The sequence below is a fragment of the Ictidomys tridecemlineatus genome, chromosome 6, assembly GCF_052094955.1.
Source record: "Ictidomys tridecemlineatus isolate mIctTri1 chromosome 6, mIctTri1.hap1, whole genome shotgun sequence".
Lineage (NCBI taxonomy): Eukaryota > Metazoa > Chordata > Mammalia > Rodentia > Sciuridae > Ictidomys > Ictidomys tridecemlineatus.
Window position 1 is genome coordinate 922,613 of NC_135482.1, and position 20,648 is coordinate 943,260.

The 20,648-nt window shown below is 58.8% G+C and overlaps 2 protein-coding genes across 4 annotated transcripts; one reads left to right on the plus strand and one right to left on the minus strand.

The window, feature by feature from the left end:
* Positions 1-2,476: 2,476 nt before the first annotated feature.
* On the minus strand, positions 2,477-10,677 carry Creld2 (CRELD disulfide isomerase 2). Its single transcript, XM_005335009.5, has 10 exons — positions 10,444-10,677; positions 10,170-10,252; positions 9,427-9,537; positions 8,796-8,887; positions 7,807-7,983; positions 6,176-6,271; positions 5,140-5,223; positions 4,314-4,409; positions 3,817-3,957; positions 2,477-2,750 (listed from the first exon to the last, which is right to left on the minus strand). Exons 1-10 carry the CDS (start codon positions 10,567-10,569, stop codon positions 2,689-2,691), a joined length of 1,068 nt encoding a protein of 355 aa, XP_005335066.1. The 5' UTR covers positions 10,570-10,677; the 3' UTR covers positions 2,477-2,688.
* A 223-nt stretch (positions 10,678-10,900) lies between these two features.
* Positions 10,901-20,648, plus strand: Alg12 (ALG12 alpha-1,6-mannosyltransferase). 3 transcript variants are annotated; one of them, XM_005335010.5, is made up of 12 exons: positions 10,901-11,145; positions 11,734-11,832; positions 11,952-12,039; positions 12,787-12,974; positions 13,055-13,187; positions 15,396-15,569; positions 15,782-15,976; positions 16,424-16,527; positions 16,994-17,217; positions 18,717-18,886; positions 18,955-19,030; positions 19,164-20,648. In XM_005335010.5, exons 4-12 carry the CDS (start codon positions 12,810-12,812, stop codon positions 19,405-19,407), a joined length of 1,485 nt encoding a protein of 494 aa, XP_005335067.1. In that variant the 5' UTR covers positions 10,901-11,145; positions 11,734-11,832; positions 11,952-12,039; positions 12,787-12,809; the 3' UTR covers positions 19,408-20,648. The 3 variants fall into 3 exon arrangements, with proteins under 3 accessions (XP_005335067.1, XP_040132502.1, XP_021588727.1); XM_040276568.2 differs by lacking the exon at positions 10,901-11,145 and adding an exon at positions 11,316-11,648; XM_021733052.3 differs by lacking the exon at positions 10,901-11,145 and adding an exon at positions 11,316-11,587.

Here is a 20,648-nt window from a genome sequence, read left to right on the forward strand (position 1 = left end):
CTCCCTGGTTCATAACTAAACTCCCTGCTGACCTGGAGAGAGGCCATCTGCTGAGGAGAGGGATGGCAGGTGGGTACCTTAGGACCAGCTGTGGCAGAACCCTAGGTCAGGTGAGAAAGCACTGGGCAGAACCCAGGTCACCTAAGGAGGGCTCCTTTCCCATCCTGCAATGTTGATGCTGGCCCAAGAGAACTTGCCAGGCTCCCGCTGCGCCCACGCTTGGGGACCGCGTGGGGTGAGGGACGGGGGAGGGGGCCTGTCGCGGTCACAGGGCTTCAGGAAGCAGCTGTCCAGGCGGTGGCCCGGCCTGAACAGTCCCTCAGCGCCGCCTGCTGGCCGCGCGCCTTGCGGCCCGGGCGAGGTCGGGAGTCTGCGGGCGGGAGGCGCGCGCCAGCCCCGGGGCCGTCCCTGGAGGCCGGTAGGGGCGCCGATGAGCCAGCCCGCAGGGCCCACGTCCCCGCACTTCGGCGTGGAGCCTGCTGCGCCCCTCGCCCCGCCCAGCCCCGGCCACCCCTTCTGCCCGACTCGCACCCTTGCCCAACTCCCTGCTCCCGTTTCCGGCCGGGTCACCCTCTGTGGCCCCAGCTCCTTCTGCTGGGAACATCCCCCCTGTTCACAGGTGAGAAAGCTGAGGTTCAGCAGGAGAGGAGCTGGTCACTCAGCAGTGCCAGTTTGGGGGCAGATGGGGGGGATCTAGGGCGTGTCCCCACGGGCAAGGACAGCTGACCTTTGCCCACCTCCTCTTCCCTCCAGCCCGAGACAGGAGCGGGAGCCCAGCGGTGGCCAGTGTCCCAGCAACTACCCATCCCCAGGCCTTTCAGGACACCTATGGCACCACCCACAGGAGAGAGACATGCCCTGTACCCTGCACTGCCCTGGGCTGCTGAGCCGGAACACAGTGCCACCTAGAGGACCTTCTGGATTTCAGGGGACAGAAGGCTGCAGTTCTGGGGCTATGCCACTGAGATCTGGCCTGGCTTCACATGCCACCCCACCTGGGGGACCTGGCAGGAAGCTGGGCTTGCTAGACCCCCACGTGCTGTTGTGCACAAGGTGCCCCGCCCCCATATCCCGGCCTCTTGAGGTACCCCAGGGCCAGGAGCTTCCTTCTAGCTCCCCTGGCCTCCCACCACCTGCAGACAGCTGCCAGCCATCACACACATCTGAACCCCCGGCACCTCCAGTGCAGACCTGCCTTTTCCCACAACCTCCCTCATCTGTGCCGCCCTGGGGGGGGGGGTTCTGGTTGTCTCCAGACTGCAGGCTCCATCCTTCCACTTGAGATCCAGTGGCTATTTTGTCCCCCAGGGACTCAGCCACATCCTTGCCCACTCCCTGCCTCTCGCTCCTTCGCACTATCACTATGCTCTCTCCATGCTCTGCCCACCCTAGAAGCCCCAGTGGGTCTCCCCAGCTGCTTCCCTGCTGGCCAAGGCCACCGGGCCTGAATACTGCAGCTGTCTCTGGACAGTCCTCTTAGCTCCCAGGGGACAGCTGTGTCAGCTTACTGGCCACCTCTGCCCCCGTTCAGGCTCCCTACCCACTTGGACCAGGCTGCTTTCAGGTCCCCTTGGGAGATGGAGAGGAGAGCCATGTGGCAAGTGGGACGGGTGGACAGACCTGGAAGAAATCAGAGTGACATGTCGGCCTGTGCGTGGGGGTGTGGCCAGTGGTTCCGTCAGGTCAAGGCAGGGGAAGGAGGACACAGCAGGAAGGGTCACCCCTTCCCACCATCTCACATGGATGAGGAGAGCAGCAGGAGGGCACCAGGAAGCCAGGGGGCAGGGGCTGGCAGACCCCTGGGGACCCGAGCCTCCCTCCTGGAGAGACACAGTGGAGGATCTGTCCTCTGTCTCTCTATGTTGAGCAGGGCAGGGGCAGGGCGTGTGGGGAGGGGGCGTCCCAGTGGGGCTGCAGGAGGCCAAGCCTCTCCACTCCACAGCTGCCTTTCTTCTGAGACTCTCTTCATTCTCAGATGAGGACCTGACCCTGGGGTTGGTGGGACTCTTCTTCAGAGCAACACACAAGGTCGGTCCTTCCCCACTGCATGCTCTGGACACCACGGACTGGCAGGTCACAGGCTGCACTGCTGCCAGACAGCTTTTTCTTCTAGAAACAAAACTCCTGAGGGTATCAACTTAAAAAGAGCAAAGGTTTGTTTTGGTGGTGAAAGTTCCCATCCTTGACTGATTAGCCGCCTTGCTTGGGCCTATGGTGAGGCAGAGTGTCACGGTGGGAGCTGAAAGCACACAGAAGGGACGGGGTCCCACCAGCCCTGTAGAGGATGCTCCCGACCTCCCAAGAGCACCACTGTCTGGGGAACCAGCCTTCCACACAGGGGACACTTCTGAGCCCCAGCAGCCCCAGGTTGAGGGCCTGAGGCAGCAGTGCAGGCGGGGCCTCCCCACGCAGCCCTGCTGGGGCAGTGCTCAAGGTCCACAGGGCCAGCGAGGTGAGCCCACGCGCCATTTCCAACTACTTTCAATGGTCAATTTTATTATAAAGAATGGTATCAAAATATACAAATCTGCTCAAGAACAGTCGGGAAGTGCAGCTTTTAAAGGGCCAGGTGAGCGTCCCATTCCAAGGACAAGCTCCTCCCCCGCCATCCACAGGGCCGCCTTTCCCACGGGATGCCACTCTCAATAATTTAAAGGGTGGGACTGACTCTGACCGGGACGGACGCTGTCACAGATCCTCACGTGAGGGCGGCTGTGGCTGTGCTGGGTTTTCTTCCGGCTCTGGCACTTCTGTCAGAAGGCGACAGGGATCACTGACCAAAGGCCCATGGGAAGGCCTCCCATCGTCACTGGGCACACGGGGCACGCAGGAGCTCACGTCCCCACACACCCTGGCCCATGCCCTGGCTCCCCCTGGACCTGCAGCCTCCAGGGCAGCCCAAGAGGAAGGCCCGGCGCCTAGCACCCACAGCCAGGGTGCCCAGGCAGGCAGCGGGCTGCACAGAGGCCTAAGGCGCAGACTGGGGCAGCAGAGGGCTCTGGGGCCTGCCCTCCAGCCCTGCCTCACTGCTGAGGCCAAGATCTCTCCTCTCTGGCTCCTGCACAGGCAGGGCCTATGGATGGGGCTTCTGGATCTTACCTTCCTGGTTCTGCAAAACTCTTGCTGTGATCTCCCTGAACACTGCCCGCTCCCTCTCCACATTCTAGAACTTTACAAGACCCCCCAAGGCTGAACTGTGCCTCCCAGAGATGCTCAAGTCCCACCTGCACCTGCAAGTGTGGTCTTGTTTGGAAACAGGGTATCTGCAGATGATCTTAGAGATCAGGTTGCTGGGGTGGACCTGGGGCCAGTGGGACCGGTGGGCTCCTCAAAAAAACCACAGTTCACAGAGTTGGACAACCAGGTAAAGATGAGGAAACGACTGTCTGCAGGCCAAGCACAGGGCCTGGACAGACCCTCCCTCACAGGCTCAGAAAGAGCAGGCCCGCCACACGCTGACCTCGGGCTCCAGAACACAGAGAGTACCCTTCTGTTGCTGAAGCCCCAGAAAACTGACCCAGACCCTCAGTGGGACCATGTTGCTCTCCTACCCTCCACCTCTCCTTCCCTGCAGCGACCTACCGACCTGGCCTCACCTTGGACCCCACCGTCCAGCCTGAACACTACTCCTCCACTAGGTGCTGTCCACTGCCCCAGCTTGTCTGTGTCCTATGGAGCTGGTGCCCGGCGTGCGCTGCCCAGGTTGCCCACAGCTGCCTCCCAGGAACCTGTCACCCAAGACTGCCCTCCTGTTCGTTCCCACAGGCAGCAGGTGTCCCCAAGCCCAGCACCTGGGAGCCAAGGCCGCCCACTCACCACCCTGTGCCGTCTGCACACAAGCGTCTTCCGTCTCCGCGAAGCCCTCAGGACACACGCAGACGAAGCTCCCCGGGGTGTTGTAGCAGTTCTCGTTTTCCCTCTTACATGCTTTTTCTGCTAGTGAGCATTCGTCTACGTCTGAGATAAAACCGTCCAGTTTCCATAAATCACTTCCTTTAGCAAACACACACCAGAGACCATGAAATCCACCCCGGGAGGCCCAGGGGGCCCCTGACTGCAGGAAACAAGAGACACCAGGCAGTGTGTGGGCAGGAAGCCTGGGACACCACTGTGAGTGGCCTAGAGCCAAGGCCTGAGCACCTCGAGCCTCAGCACTCACGGCTACAGCTGGCCACCCTCCCCCGGTCCCCTCCCAGGAAAGGACCTGTCTGCAGGAAAAGGAGAGCAGTTTCCCACCCACTGGGTGAGGGTTTCTTAGGGCCCACAGTGGTCCCTGGGGAGGTCCCATCTTCAGCAGAAACAAGCTCACTGACCTGTACACTGTCCATCCTCTTTCGAGTAGCCAGAGACGCACTCTTTACACTTCGCTGGGCCTTTTCCCGTGCAGCCCACACAGGTGGAGTCACACTCTAGAAACGAGGAGGGAAGGGACGTCAGACCACCTTCCACGCCAGTGCAGGGCCTGAGCCACACTGATGAGGGTCAGAGGCGCCCACAGAGGTGGGAATCCAGGCTCTTCCCTCATCAACCACTGGAGTGACTTTGTAATGACCACCTGCGACCATCAGGCTCCCAAAGAGCCGAGAGAAAGCACTCCGGGCAGGAGAAGCACGGAATACAACAGCCCTTCCCAAGTCTCTTGCTGAGGTGGAAACAGGACTTGAACTTTCCCCAAAGTCACCTCAAGATGGGCGACAGAAATTTGTCCGTCCAGGAGGAGCCTAGGAAAATCTCTGTTGGGGACTACAAGGTCTCCAGTGTGACCTCCTCGTCAGGACCCGGCTGCAACAGCAGAGCTGCAGACATGGGGGTCTGCAGGGAGCATGAAGCGGCACGACCTTCTTGGGGACAGAATGACCCTCCACCTACATCCCCCTGGCAGGGCAATTTGAAATCTGATCCCAGACAACAGCCAATGTTGAAAGCTTTACCTACAACGGCAGCCCAAGTACGTAAGGGTGAGAAACACACCAGAGGTTCAAGGGAGTGTGAAGAGGGCCGTGCCCCCAGCCCCTTGTGTGACGCACGAGTTGGCAGCCTGCTGCCAAGGGAGGAGGACCAAGGCCTGTGGCAGGGCCAGAGGTGACCTGACGTCCAAGAGCTCCCCAGCCCAGAGAGGACCATGTGCCCACGCCGGACCTTCACACGTGTAGGAGCCATTGACGTTCTCACAGTACTGCGTCTCACTGCAGGGAGGCGTCTCGGCCGCACACTCGTCCACATCTGGAACGGAATTTAGCAAGGCTGCCTGGGTGGACTCCAGTCCCCACAGCCACCATCCTGAGACCTCCAAGGGCAGGGGTGGGGACGAGGTGGCAGCCTGTCATGCTGGGCACTTGGCACCAGGTGGACGGGCTGCAGTGGGAGCCGTGACAAACCTCTGGTACTCGGGCACCTGGTGTCCTCCCCCAGGGTGAAACCTGTGGGGCCACGCCCCCAATGTGCCTAAGGCTGAGCAGCTGCTGAGAGGAGAGACCAAAACCAATGCCCGCAGATGGGGAGGGCACCGCCAAGCACCTGGCTGCAGCAAGGCCAGGCTGGGACCAGCTCTCCAGGATGCTACAGAGTGGTTGCAGCAGAGGGGGTAACACAAAAGAGGACTGGAGCAGGTGGTGGCCACAGGCAGGCAGGAAACAAGCGGACAATGGTGTATCGGCCAGGACAGAGCCTCCCAGCACCATGACGCAGAGCACAGAGCAGGCCTGCGTTGGGGCAGTGCCCCAAGGTGGGATCTGGGCCACCTCCCCTGCCGGGCAAGAAGCCAGAGCCGCTGAGTCAGGGTGGTGGAAGGTCACAGGCAGCTGGTGGCTGGACGCAGCTCTCCAGGGGAGGTGTGTGCTTCAGTTTCTCTGGGCCTGCACACTGGGACAGAGGTCCCCCCACAGGACCAGGCACAGCGGGGTGTTGGCCCAGGGAGGCCCCCAACCCTGCCTGAGAGGGAAGGTGAGCTGTTGGTACAGTCAGCCACCCAGGGGGCAGCTTGGACCAGCAGCTCCCAGCCACCCTGGGCCACTGGCAACAAGGACACTGTGGCAGGGACAGTCCTTCCTAAAACTGTCACATGTCAGCCTCTACCCAGGCCATGAAAACACCTTCTCACCAACCAGAACAGGGCCGAGACACAGCAGTGGACCCTCATCCCCTGTGGGGTCCCCTGGCCCGGTGCCCCCCTCACCCAGGCAGGTGTCCTCCACGCGCACCCAGCCCTCTTCACACTCAAGGCAGTCTCTGTTGGTCGGGCCCGAGCATGTCTTGCAGGACTCGTCACAGGCTGGAAGGCAAAGCAGCTGCGTCAGAAACGCCCTGCAATCTCTACCCTCCTTTCAGAAAGAGGACCTCGAGTTTAACAGCGGGATCGGAAAGAAGGAGAACAAAAGTTCCAGGCAAGCAAGAGTGGGTCAGCAGGGGGATCTGCTCGTGTGGTTCCGGTATTTACAGACTTCGGGAGGAAAGCAGACTGCAGGCTCCGCGGCCCTCCAGGACTCCAGGTTTCCAGGCCTGGAGAGGACAGCCACCCGAACTCCGGAGCCAACGGGCTGGGTGGGCACACCCCCAACACTGAGAGAGGAAGACAGGTGCAGGGATCCGAGGCCTGGCCTCACCTGTCCCCGAGAGGCACCCTGAGCAGAAGTCCAGGAACAGCTCCCCTGGGCAAGGGCGCTGATGGGGAGAGCTGGGCTGCGGGAGGGAGGGCGGCTTTGCAACCAGCACTGTGCGTGTGAGCCAGGGCACACACTGGCCAAGGCCGCACTGCCCTGAGTGACCTGACGGGCAGCTCTGGAGGCTCCCTCAAGAGAGGACCCCTGGGGAAGCCTGCCCAGCCCTGGAGCTGTGGCCAAGCCAGGGTTAGCAGGACCCATCCCCAGGAAGGGAGCTGCACAGGGGCCAGGCAGGGGTCAGGCACCCGAATGGCCTCCAAGAGTCCTTCTAGTTCCTGTGCAGCCAACTCCTGCAAGGCTCAGCGTGTCTGCTCCCTCCACATCGCTGAGTGGCCATGAGCACATCCTGTGTGCCGCACTAAGTGCCAAGCCCAAGAACCAAGGGCGCCTACCACAGGGATGACACCTGCCATTCAACGAGAGACTTCAAGTCCTTCCCAGAACAGCTCACAGCAGGCGTGAGTAGCTTTTCCTTCTGGGGGCTGTTCAGTGGTGTTTCTTTGGTACTGGGGATTGAACCCAGGCTGCTTTACCATTGAGCCCCAGCCCCAGCTCTTTTGTGACAGAGTGTCACTAAGTTGTTCAGGGCCTTGCTAAGCTGCTGAGGCTGGCTTTCAACTTGTGATCTTCCTGCCTGAGCTTACCAAACTGCTGGGATTACAGAGGTGCACCCCTGGCTTGGCTCAGGGCTGTTTCTTTTTTTCTTTTGAATTTCTTTTAGTTGTTGATGGACATGATAACTTTATTTATTTATTTATTTTTATGGGATGCTGAGGATCAAACCCAGTGCCTCACACATGCTAGGTAATTGCTTACCACTGAGCCACATCCCCAGCCCAATTTTGTGTTTTATTTAGAGACAGGGTCTCGCTGAGTTCCTTAGCACTTTGCTTTTGCTGAGGCTGGATTTGAACTCATGATCCTCCTGCCTCAGCCTCCAAAGCGGCTGGGATTTTAGGCATGCTGCACTGCACTTGGCTTAAGAGTCTCTCTTAAGGGTCACATCTTCAGGTCTCCTAAGCTCCCCTGGACACCTGGGGCCAAGGAGTCCCTGGCTGCCCCCGTTCCCACCTCCACAGCTTCTGCAGAGGGCTTCCCACAGCCTCACTGTCAGGTGGGCTGGGCAGCACACTGGCACTGGGCCTACCTGTGCAGATGCTGTGGGTCTCATTCCTCAGTGAGCTGAAGTAGCTGCTCACACAGTCCTTGCAGAGCGGTCCCTGGTATCCAATGTGGCACTGACAGGACCCATCCCCCTGTCTGCTGCCATCTCCGTTGCAGTGGCCATTTCCGCTGCAGGGCCTCTCAGAGCCCCCCTGGCATGCTGGGGGGGGGAATGACAAAAACCCATACTCAGCACACACCCAGGGGCAGCTAGTGGGAAAACTCCAGGACACCCCTTTTTAACCAAAGAGTGTTTTTAACCAAAGAGTGTTTGAATTTCTCCCTAAAATCTAAGCCCTGCACATTCCTGCTAATAGATAAGCCTGCAAGTTTGCTCATGGCACCTGGAAACACCAGCCTCCAGGGGCTGACAGGGCTGATGCTGGATTACCTGCACAGGAACAAGCCACATCTCCTGGTTTCATTACAAAGCCTGACTTTGGGAAGATTCAAGGTTGCCTGTGCATAGGTGGTGGGACCCCCGGGAGGCATGAGCATCCAGCACGTGACCAGGGAAAGTGGGAGAGACGGGTGGAAGTGGCTGTAGCACTGGAGGCAGGGTGTGACCGTGAACTGCCACCTAACCCAGCCTGACTAACATGACTGGCTTCTATAACCCAACAGTAAATTGCAGCTCCAATTTCAACGAGTGCTTCACATCAGGGCCAGTGGACAACCCAGCCACAGTCCTCTGCAGGGTGGGGGCTACTGAGTCTGTGATCCTTGCACCAAAAGAGCACTGGAACTGACTCAGAGTTCTGCAGTCCGAGGGAGAACTTCTCTGAAGCTAAGCAGAGATGCTGCTCCCCCAGGGCAGGTGTTGGAGGGTCCCTGCTGCACACAGGAGGCAGGGTCCCACACGCCAGCTCATGCAGCTAAAGCAGCCCAGGACCCCTGTGGGCTTTTAAACACTTGGGAACCAGAAAGAAACTAGAGGAATAATGTAGACTTGAAATTTCCCCAAGAACATACCACTGCAGGTTGGCCCATAGGTGCCTGGAGAACAGCACACTTTCAGTGTCTGCACACAGAACCACTCGAACAGGTCAGGGTACTTCTTCTTCCTAATGGTTTGAAAAATGTCCACTGAATGCAGCATCAAAGAACACTTGCTTCCCTTATCCTGTGGGAGATGTTCCAAGGGGCAGGTGGACACGTGAACCCTGGAGTACCAAGCCCTCTAAATGTGTTTTTTTTATCTACAGATGCAAACCTATGATGAGGTTCAATTTGTAATCAGACACAGTGAAAGATTAGCAATGACAATAATTTTTAAAATACTGTAACAAGAACTTAATAAAATGACTGAATTGCTCTTTTCTGGATTTTCCATGTAATATTTTCAGACTGCTACTGAGTATGGGAAGAGACCCGGAGGGCAGGGGGCATTGTACAGGGCACTCTGTGAGCTCCCGAGGCCCCTCTGGGGGACAAGAGTTAGGTGTGCGTAGGAATTTCTAGCTAGCTTCCTGGCTGTGAGAGTCATACTCTGGTAATAAAAAATGGTAACATATGACTAAAACAGGAGATGGGACAATGGGGACATCAGCAACTTCTGGGTATGTCTGGTGACTGCACAGGTGCCACCAGGCCACACACTCACAGCTGCAGCCACCAGGCCTCCAGGCGCTCCTCCTGTTGCTCCACCATCTGGTTGCACTCAAAGTCGCTGCTCTCACACAGGCCTTCCAAGATCTCCAGGAGCCGGATCTCACTGAAACACAAACACCATCAGCATCAGGGGGCACTGGCTTACTCACTCAGACAAGTCCTGAGCCCTAACTGTGGCCAGGCTGGGACCACAGCCCCTCTAGTGAAGCAGACCTCAAACCAACACATGGACAGAGCACAGCAGCCCATACCCTGGGGTGGTCAGGTACCAGGCTCTGGGCAGAGGGGAAGGGGATTTATCCCACCTGACAGGGATAAAGAACACTTCTTCCCTTATCCTGTGGGAGACGTTCCAAGGGGCAAGTGGACACGTGAATCCTGGAGTAGCAAGCCCTCTAAACCTGTTTTTTACCTACAGATGCAAACTATGAAGAGGTTCAATTTGTAAATCAGGCAGGAGCATTCCAGGAGGCTGGTGTTCAGTTAACATTTTCAAAAGGTCATCCCCTATATGTAAGGAGAATGGACCACAGGGGTCAGGGGGCAGGGTTGGAGCAGCCAGGCCAGTGAGGGGCCATCACGTTAGATCCAGGCCGGAGGCAGAGGAGAGCAAGGGCAGGTGATGGCATCTAAGGGATCCTTCTGTGTATCTGTCCTCATCGCAGGTTCCAAAGACAGACCCTGGGCTTTCAAGATAGGGCCCTCCAACAACCCTGGTGGTGCTTGGGAGCCAACCTGAATTCGTATTTGGACAGCGTCTTCTCTTCCCAGGCTGTGTTGCCGCCACCGAAGTTCTTCTTAGCCGTGTTGGCCATCCCCTGAGGAGGTGGACGGGCTAGACTACTCTGCATCTGGGACCCCCCCCCCCCCCGAGGGGGGCACTCCCCACCAAGACCCAAATCTTGCGGTCCCCGGTGACACTGATTCGCACAGCAGGGACCTCACGTCCATAGCTTTGCAGTCTCCGCGACCCTGCCCCGTTCCCAGGACTCCCACTGCCCCGGCCCACCTGGTTGAACTTGTCCACCAGTGCCCGGCACTGCTGGCAGGGCGTCAGCTTCCGAGCTGCGTCCGGAGTGGGCGGCAGCAGCAGCAGCAGCAGAAACCCAAGCGCGGTGCGGGGCGGTGGACGCATGGCGGGCGGGCGACAGGCGGCAAACCGCGGCCGAGCGCTGGGCCTCCGCCCACCCGGCCAGCTTGCCGGCCGTTCCCGGGGCTACTTGACGGCGCCGCCGAGGCCCCGCCCATCCCGAAGTCCGCACACCTCCATTGGCCGGCTGGATCTGTCCCAGCCTGATGTGGCCCAATCAGGGCTCGCCACGAGCGGTGACCAATGGGAAGGCCCCGGGTCAGCTACCCGCGGGAGGGGCGGGGCCGCGAAATCGGAAGCGGCACTCGCGCCCCGCCCCTCTCGTGCCGCCGGTGGAGGCCATCTTTACTGTGGGCCGGTGGGCGCTCCGCTGTGGCGGCAGTCGGAGACACGGCGGCCATGTTAGATTCGGGAAAGGGCCTGGCCTCCGCTGTTTCCGCCGCCCGGCTTCCGGCTGAGGGCAGTCCTGGCCGTCAAGCTCCGAGGGACGGTGCGGGCGGTGAGAAGGGGTCAGTGCGCGCCAACGAGGCTGGGAACTCGGGGAGAGTGAAGGAGACTTCTAGCCTGCGTTGGTCGCAGCGTTCCTCGGGCGTTTCTGCGCGTGACAGCCGCCAATTCTACGTGAGGACCGGGTCTCTCACCTGGGGGCGGCCCTCACCTGGGGACTGGACCTTCACTTGGGAGTTGACCTCTAGCAGTGACGGCTGGGACGCTGGGTCAGGGTCCCTGCCAAGCTGCACGCCCCGCGCAGCTGCCCTTGGCGTGCGTGTCGGCTTCCGGTTTCCCTGTTCCGCGGGCGGCGGGAGGGAGGGAGGGCGTCCCCTCTGTCGCCCGGGAGTCAGGCCCAGCTCGTCCCCACTGCAGACGTGGCCCGCGGGAGGCTGGGTGCCACATGCCTTCTTCGGCCAAGCTGTTGAGTGCCGGCTCCTGCTGCTGTGTCGGAGGCCTGCCGGCCGCGCACGCGGGGAGCCCCAGCACGGGAGCTCCTCCTCGACGGCCAGCCTCTGTTTTTGATTGTGACGCGACCCTGGTTGGGAAAAACAGCAGAAAACCCTGGCCTCTGGTAGTTGAAAAGAGGGGGACAACTGTGGACAGTGGTTCTCACTGGCCTTGAGATCTCTTTGGTACTGAAATGGTGTGTGTGCATGTCCAGTGCTGGTGATTAAATCAGGAGCACTCCCTCTCTGACTACACTCCATTCCTTTTTAGAATTTTTATTTGGGGACAGAATCTCACTGAGTCACCCGGTGTGGCCTTGAACTTGGAATCTTCGTGCCTCAGCCTGCAGGTGTGGCTCTTCGTGTCCAGGTTGGTACCAAATTTTTGTATTTTTTCTGTACCATTTTGGTTTTTCTAAAACCACTAAAGTCTCTTTCTGCTTTTTCCCCACTCCCCACCACATGGTCTCTGCTCCTTCTGATCTGTAGATGCCCCTTCCTCAAGGACGCCCCCACTGCTTTCTCTGGAGTGCACCAGCTTCTTAACCATCTAATCAAGCAGTGGTGTTAATAAATGGTAAGTCCCGTGGCATGATCTCCCTTTGCTTCTGGCTTTTCTGGATTTCACTGGATAAAATCAAACCTTCTTTAAATAACCCAGAAACATGAGGAAGCATTTTCCCTTCCTCTTCCTAGGTCTTCCAGGGGTGCAACTGGGTGGTCTCATGGATTCTCAGCAGCTCCATGTCATAGGTCCCTGAAGCCATCTTTAGGACTGGATGAGTGCTGGCAGGCAGTGTCAATGGCACACATTCAGGGCCATGGCCAGTGTGGTGCCACCTGGGGAAAGCCTGTGTTGCTCCAGGCCCCTGGGAAGTTCAGAGCACAGCAGGGTGGACATCCATAGTCCCATCCCACTGTTCTGGTGGGTGGAGCTCTGTAGCACCCTGAACCCCATGTCCCCAGCAGCTGTGCTGCGTCCAGCCTGCTGCACCCCTGTGGTTGTTCCTTTCTCATCTTTGGGATTTGGGCCTCCCCCAGCCCCTACCCTGCCAGCGCCTGTCTGTCTCTCCTGGCTGGTTCACCTGTTTCCCAGGGCAGACTGCAGGTTCTGCAGTAGGCCTCCCAACAGCACTCGATGCATGTTGGGACAGACAGCTTCTTATGCGGGATTCTCCTTTAACTTCCAGATTTCACAGCATTCCTGCCTGCCTCCCCCAGATCTCACAAACGTGACCTCAGGCATGGTTTCTGAAGCTCCAGGGTCTACTTGTCCTTTCAGAATGTTCAGGGTAGGCTGCTGACAGTTTGTTGTCTGTCCCAGGCACGTGAAGTCTAAAGCCCCACATGGCTGGAAAGAGGTCGCTCAGCCGGCGGCCTCTGCTGCTGCTGGGGCTGCTGGTTGCAGTCGCGGCCGTCCACCTCTTCACCTGTCCCTACACCAAGGTGGAGGAGAGCTTCAACCTGCAGGCCACACACGACCTGCTGTACCACCGACTGGACATGGACAAGGTGAGGCTGCTAGTGCCTTTGGGGAGGACCTCAGTGTGCTTCCTGCCTGGCCGCTGTGCCATCTGCCCCCTCTCTTGCAGTATGACCACCATGAATTTCCCGGTGTTGTCCCCAGGACGTTCCTTGGGCCTCTGCTGATGGCGGCAGTCTCCAGCCCCCTGGTCTATGTGCTTTCACTGTTGGAAGTGTCCAGGTTTTATTCCCAGCTGACAGGTGAGGGTGGACTGTGATAGCAGCACATGGTCTCTGTGGGGCTGGTTGCTTCTCATTTGGGAATGTTCTCCTTACATCTCCAAATGTCAAAAGCCCTCAGTTGCTTTTATTTTTACTTTTTAAAAATTTATTTTTTGCCTCTGGGGATTGAACCCAGGGGTGGGGTGCTTTACCATGGAGCTACATCTCAGTCCTTATTTTTCAGTTTGCATCAAGGTCTTACTGAGTTGCTGAGGCTGGCCTCAAACTTGGGGTCCTTCTGCCTCAGCCCCCTGAGCCGCTGGGATCATAGGGGTGTGCCTGTACCTGACTGCTCTTGGTCACTTTGGGCTGAGGCTCAGAGCATGGCCTTGCAGACAGACCAGGGATGGGTGGGCATGCTCTGTGCCTCCACAGGGCCAGTGTGGGAGGGCAGGTGACTGTGAGGCCCGGGACTCCCTCCTCAGTGGGAGAGCCTGCAATGCAAAGAGTCCTTGCTGCAGGACAGTGGGCCTGTTTTGGGGAGTAGGCAGACAGCCTCACGTTCTTGGGGGCCACTGTGCTGGCTATGTACAGGTCTCCGGGACTTCCCTGTGTCCGTGAGATGTGTGGCGACACAGATGCGTGTGCTGATGTTTGGGGCACAGCACACACAGGCAGTGTGCAGTGGCCACGTCTGGGCAGTCAGCATTTCTGGCTCCTGGGCCAAGGCCGTTTCTGTGGGAAAGCCTGAGGCTCTCCTTGTTCTCAGTCTCCTGTAAGCTGCTAGCAGTCACCTTTTGGTGCCACATGTTCCGTGGAGCACCAGAGTGTGTTGCTGCTAACTGCACTTTGTTACCTGTGTTTTTTCCCCAAACTAGACTGAGAACCTTCTGTGTACATTGTTCCACCACATGATTCTTTTTTTTTTTTTTAACTAATATATATATTTATTTATTTATTTTAAAGGGAGAGAGAGAGAGAGAGATTTGTTTTAATATTTATTTTTTAGTTTTTGGCGGATACAACATCTTTGTTGGTGTGTGGTGCTGAGGATCAAACCCGGGCCGCACACATGCCAGGCGAGCTCGCTACTGCTTGAGCCACATCCCCAGCCCTAATATATTTATTTTTATGTGGTGCTGAGGATCAAACCCAGTGCCTCATGCTTTTGAGGCAAGCACTCTGCCACTGAGCCATAACCCAGGCCCAATGCCTGATTCTTTTTAGGCAGTGATCATCATTTTTCCTCTTGAGTGCATTTTTATCACATCTAATACCGATCATACTTAAGTTTTCCCACTCACTCAGACGTGTTATTCTCACAGCCCATTTATGCAGCCTGCATGGAGACCTTTTAAAGTGCAGCTCTGCTTCTTGGAAGGACTGATCAGGACGTAGAGGTTGACCGCCACATGGGCAGCTAGCTAGTTATGCCTGCTGTGCACAAGTCTTGGGGCCGGGGCAGGTGGAGAGGGTTGGGCCACAGTCTGCGGAGGAAATCTGCACTTCCAGGTTGGGGTGCACTTTCCCTAGAGGCCTCTGTATCCTGGGCAGTGGAGAGACGCCTGGGCACCGAGCAAGGCCTGGCTGCCCTCTGCATGGCTGCCGTCTTCCTTCCTGACGGCACTAAGGCAGTCTGGAGAATGACTCCTCACAGGATGACAATAATGTCCCCTGGGACTGGGGCTGTATCATAAACTGTCTCTGTCTGCCAGCCCTGTCTTGGGCACTCAGAGATGGTTAGACACCTAGGAAGAGAGGGCAGAGGTAGCCCCAGGTACAGGTGAAGGGCCTCAGACACAGACTCAAAGGAAATAAAGGAACTTCACAGAGTGCCACGTGGAAGCCGCCAGTGGCATCTCAGTGCTAGAACGGCAGCTGGACCTGCCTCCTCGTGGACATCAGTTCCAGAGAGCCGGAAGCATGCAAGGGAAGTGCCTGGTGCCGGGGCAGGCCCACCCCACAGACACCAGCTCGGCCTCTCGAGACAGCCATGAGGTCTGTCTACTCCAAGAACATATGGTAACTGCTAGCCCTGTCCTGGCCACCTCCACAAGCCCACTGGCTCTGGGCAGCTCCCATCGGCATCCTGCCCATGGACACTGTTCCATTCCTGGCCCCTGGCCAGCTCGCGGGGCCCAGGGCAGAACTAGGGCCAGGCAGTGCAGTTCCCCACAGAAGTGCCAAGGACAGGGTGCTTCACTGTCCCCTTCAGTCATGGATATTGCTGTCTGTCTGTCTGTCTAGTCAGAGGAGTCCTCGGGCTCAGCGTGATTTGGGGACTCTGGGCATTACAAAAAGAAGTGAGACGACAGTTTGGGGCCACGGTGGCCACCATGTTCTGCTGGGTGACGGCTACACAGTTCCACTTGATGTTTTACTGCTCGCGGACGCTCCCCAATGTGCTGGCCCTGGCTGTGGGTATGTAGTCACAGGCTCTGCCGGAAGACCCTGCCCCGAGCTGAGCTCCTCAGAAACACCACCCGCCATCGAAGCCAGGCCCCTCTGTTCTCAGGGCTGGGTTCAGATGCACCCGCTGCGTGGCGGTTGTGACTTACGATAGGATGAGCCTCCCTCGTGGCGTGGGTGTGTTCTGAACTGGGCGGACTGTGACGGGTGTCCTTGTCTTGCAGTCCTGCCGGCCCTCACGGCCTGGCTACAGCACCGGTGGACCCTCTTCATCTGGCTCTCGGCCTTTGCGACCATCGTCTTCCGGGCTGAGCTGTGCCTACTGCTGGGTCTCATGCTGCTGCTGGCGCTGTACCACAGAAGGGTCTCCGTGGCCAGACTGCTGCAGCACGCCGTCCCCGCGGGCGCGCTCTGTCTGGGTAGGTTGGCCTTGCAGGCTGGTTTCAGGTGGATTTCGTTTTATTTCACAAGGACGGAAATTTGGGTTTTAAGAAATGTTAAACAGAGTTACCTTGACTTTAGAGTCCTCAGGGGTCTTAGTCCAGCTACCTGCAGGCTGTTCTCTGTGGTGGCTCCATGATCGCTCTCTGCTGCTGCCTGGGATCCTCTGCCTGCCCCTCTGTCCTGGGAGCTGCCCAGATGGGTGGAAGGCCTTGGGTGGGGAGGGGAAGCTCACCTGCAGCTCTGGGAAGCTCTTGTTGAGGAAGTGGTGTCCCCGGCATGGTCAGAAGCTTTCCTGTGAAGCAGACGGTGGTGTCTGTGGCCAGCAGGCCACTCTGTAGGGGCTGACTGCCCCTGGGGAGGACTCCAGGGCTTGCGTGTGACAGGTGGCCATGCTCCTCACTGGGAAACTTTGTTTCTACCAGGACTGACGGTCACTGTGGACTCCTGTTTCTGGCGCTACCTTGTGTGGCCGGAAGGAAAGGTGCTCTGGTACAACACTGTCCTGAACAAAAGTTCCAACTGGGGCGTATCCTGTGTGCCTCTGCAGGCAGGGTGGGTGTTGAGGACTGTCCTCCCTGGCTCCCTGTACCCACCCTGGGAGCACCCACCTCCCTGTGGCGCGTCCCTGGCCTCCCCGAGTCCTGGTGGTGACCCACCCTAGAGAAGTGGTGACTGTGGAGGGTCCCAGACACACGTGGGTGGTTGTGGCTCCCCAGTGCCCACGGCACCTATGTGCTCTGTTGTTAAAGTGAGGACGGGGCAAGAGGAGGGACCCCCTCAGCTGTGCCTGGGGTCCCTCTGCTGTTTCTGAGGTGCAGGCTGACCCTGGCCTTTTCTGAGATATTGGCCCTGATGGGTCCCACAAGGGTCCCAACCATGTTTAGCAGGCTGTGTAGATAGGAGGCCGGTGAGCCTCGACCCTGCTGCCCAGCTGGGGTTCCGCTAAGTGGACGTGGCCCTCTCACCCACACTTCCTTAACCCTTGCCGGAAGACCTCCCCACTGCTGTGGTACTTCTACTCGGCCCTTCCCCGGGGCCTGGGCTGCAGCCTTCTCTTCGTGCCCCTGGGCGTGATGGACAGGCGGGCGCGGGTGCTGGCTCTGCCGGCGCTGGGCTTCGTGGCGTCCTACTCCCTGCTCCCGCACAAGGAGCTGCGCTTCATCATCTACACCTTCCCCGTGCTCAACGTGGTGGCTGCCAGAGGCTGTGCCTACCTGTGAGTCCCGCCCTCCTGCTGCTGCTCCCTTCCCTGTCCCTGAGGTGCTGGGCATGAAGCCAGGGCCTGCACTACTGCACTGCTGCTTGGCAGGAGAGCTTGCTCCCTGGTGGGCACTGACAGAGGGGACATGTTGTGAAGCCTGGGGGCTGGGTGCGATGGCCCCCAGCACTGTACCCTGCTGGCTGGTCCCTGTCCGTAGCTGTGCTTTGCTGCCTGCCCTGGGGCTGGCCCATGCGGTGAGGGCACCTGGTGGGCACACTGGCTTGTCCAGATAGGAGCCAGCTTCTGCACCACCGTGGCCACGGGAGTGTGTAAGGTGGGGCTGGGCCCTAGTCCTGCTGGATGTCTGTCTGATGGTCCTGGATGGCCAGGGTAGGGTCAGGCTGTACACTGCAGGCTTTCCAATGCATGAGCCATGGCAAACAGGAATCCCCAGCAGGGCGGAAGCCCTCCCGCAGGCCCCTAGGCCAGGGCCACTCCAGAGCTTGCTTGCTCAAGTCCCATGCAGGAGTGGGGTAGGCGAAGTCACATAAGCTGAAACTCTGCATCTTAGTTGGCCCAGGTGGAGGAGAGGCCAGCCACGACCTTGACCTTGGTGAGCTTTCTGTAATGAGCCAGAGTCGTGGCTCTCTTCCATAGGCCATGCAGCGCGGCAGCACCTAACTCTAGTCACTGGTCAGCCCCAGGGCAGCAAAAGCCTGGGCATCTGGGTAAGGCCAGGCCCAGACTGAGGAGAGCACAGCTGGGGACGTGGGTTCATGTCTTGAAGGTGGAAGCCAAACATGGGGATGACACTGTTGGGAATTTAGACTGGACAGGTGGGTAGCAAGGCCTGTAAGGAAGATTGCCGGCCAGCGCTCGGAGGGGTGGAAGGTCACAGTCACAGGTGGGGTGGCTTGAAGCTCATGGTCAGCAGCTCTCAGGGATAGGACAGGACAAGAACCCATTCTTGCAGAGGGGTCATGCAGGGGGCCCTCAGCAGGGGACTGTGATGAGAAGGGGTCATCACAGCAGGCAGGGCTGGGACCTGCCCACCACCATTCCTGGGGCCCACAGCTTGACAGGACAAGGGCCTCAGAGCTGCTGCCACAGGCACTGGTGGCCCTGGGGACCCCTTCTCGTCATCCGGGGAGCAAGGCCTGGCTGGTGGTTTTCGCATGCTGCCTGTTGTCAGTTTCCCTGGAGGTGGGTGGAATGGTGCCAGTCCTCCCCTCCCCGGGGCCTGAGGCCTGGTGCCTGGGTCTGTTTGCTTCTACCTGTTCACAGCAGAAGCAGAAGCCCCCAGGCCCCGCAGTGACTTGGGAATCCTTAAGAGCATGCGTTGTTCTTAGAGTTTAGGTTTTAAACTGGCATCTCGGGTGGAAAGGCCTCCTGAAGGGGCCTGTGACCACCTATGTGAGGGGGCTGCATGTCCTCGGTGACTGACCGAGTGGGAGCAGGTTGTCCTGGACGTTGCTGGGCACTCTCCTTGTGGAACTCAGTCATTCCTTTTTCAGGCTGAATAATTACAGGAAGTCTTGGCTCTACAAGGCGGGGACCCTGCTTGTGGCGGGACACCTGGTGGTGAATGCCGCCTATGCTGCCGTGTGCCTGCGCGTTTCCCACTTCAACTACCCTGGTGGCATCGCCATGCAGCGGCTGCACGAGCTGGTGCCCCCCTGGACAGGTGGGTGCCGGGGTGCCATGGGCCCGCCTGTGGGCCCGCGTGGTCCTCACCCAGTGTGGTCCCCCTAGATGTCCTCCTGCACATTGACACAGCCGCCGCCCAGACAGGTGTGTCGCGGTTCTTGCAAGTCAACAGTGCTTGGAGGTATGATTCTGGAAGTGCTCCTCTTTGAGGCCACCTCCAGGTCCCCATGGGGCACCCAGGGCTGTGGGGAGGGCTGTCAAGTGGCGCAGGTGGGGATGGGTGTACATGGGGACGGCCCGATCTTCTTCCCCAGATACGACAAGAGGGAGGACCTGCAGCCCGGGGCGGCAGACATGCTGGCCTACACGCACCTCCTCCTGGAGGCAGCCCCCAGCCACCTGGCCCTCTACAGGGACACACACCGTGTCCTGGCCCGCATCCTGGGCACCAGTGGTGTGAGTCTGAACCTGACCAGACTGCCTCTCTTTGATGTCAACCTGCAGACCAGGCTGGTGCTTTTGGAGAGAGTTGTCCAGCCGTCCAAAGGGGTTAGGTGACAGCGTGCCCCCGACACTGCCCCCAGGGCAGGCAGGGCTGGAACCTGTCCACCACCATTCCTGGGGCACACAGCTTGACAGGACAAGGGCCTCAGAGCTGCTGCCACAGGCACTGGTGGCCCTGGGGACCCCTTCTCATCATCTGGGCACCCTCACAACCAAGAGGGGATAGCAGGCCAGGCAAGACCGTCCCAGCAGCTGGCTGGTGGTGGCCCTCACTGTGCACTGCCCCCAGGTGCACGTGCTGCCCATGGCCAGGGCCTCAGCACCTGCCCTCCCGCCCCTGCAGCTTCTATGCTCACAAGCCCTCACATGCATTCAGGTGATTTCAGGAGGTAAACATGTTGAAAAGAATGAGAATGAACGTCTCAGATGTTTTCTTAGGCAGTCTCTCATTTGCAGTTGCTTCTGGAGGCCACCCTGTCTAGCACTGCGTTGGGGGGGGTCTGATGCAGATACTGGATACTGCCAGGCACAGGGTGTCAGAGGACAGGTCAGTGCTGTGAGCTCACGTGCACACTGCAGGCACTGCACGTGTACGTGCAGGTGCACGGGCATGAAGACGTGTTTCCTGAGTCTGCTGAGCGCGAGCTGTTCACAACAAGCCCATGGGGTTCTGGGCTCCCTCTACCCAACTCTGTTCCATGGTGAGAATCCTGGCTTCCAGCGGTATCCACACATTGACTGCTTTGCTCAATGAGAAGACATTAAATAGTTTTGAGAATTGCCTTGTCACACAATTGCACAAAACAAACCCACCATAAAAAGGTGAGCTCTGTGAGGGTTCTTCACTCCCACCCACGACTACAAGGGGTAATGCGGTGCCTGGGTTGGCTGCTCCCGGCCTGTGTGGGGTTGTGTGGGGCCACTCTTCCCCTGCAGTCCCACCGCCCTTCCTCCTCGTGGCCGTGTAGACCATGACACGAAGCTCCAGAGCGCACTCCTGCGGAGGGCAGGTTCGGGCACCCTTTCTTACAGGAAGTTCCAGCGCGCATTCTGGAGGTGGGCAGGCCCGGGCCCCTTCTTACAGGAGCCTCTGTGCGCATTTGCCCTCTGGTCTTTCCACCGGCGGAATCTCCTGGAAAGTGCTGCGTCCGGCTGCGAGCCGGCTCACTGCTTCCCAGGGCCACAGGGACTCGGGGACGTAGATGTGCTGTGGCTACGCGTCCGACCCATCTCCGAAGGGGCATTTAAGTGATTTCCAATATTCAATAAAATACAGATTTGGTGATGGCGAGTAA

What these genes read in the sequence shown, in the direction of transcription:
- Creld2 (XM_005335009.5), bottom strand. Translation starts at nt 10,569, where the DNA reads ATGCGTCCACCGCCCCGCACCGCGCTTGGGTTTCTGCTGCTGCTGCTG. An exon ending in TGGCTCCTACACGTGTGAAG is followed by an intron (nt 4,410 to 5,139) that starts GTCCGGCGTGGG and finishes CCTCGTTTCTAG; the next exon opens with AGTGTGACTCCACCTGTGTG. An exon ending in AGAGGATGGACAGTGTACAG is followed by an intron (nt 3,958 to 4,313) that starts GTCAGTGAGCTT and finishes GTTTTATCTCAG; the next exon opens with ACGTAGACGAATGCTCACTA.
- Alg12 (XM_005335010.5), top strand. Translation starts at nt 12,810, where the DNA reads ATGGCTGGAAAGAGGTCGCTCAGCCGGCGGCCTCTGCTGCTGCTGGGG. An exon ending in ACCGACTGGACATGGACAAG is followed by an intron (nt 12,975 to 13,054) that starts GTGAGGCTGCTA and finishes CCTCTCTTGCAG; the next exon opens with TATGACCACCATGAATTTCC. An exon ending in CGCGGGCGCGCTCTGTCTGG is followed by an intron (nt 15,977 to 16,423) that starts GTAGGTTGGCCT and finishes TGTTTCTACCAG; the next exon opens with GACTGACGGTCACTGTGGAC.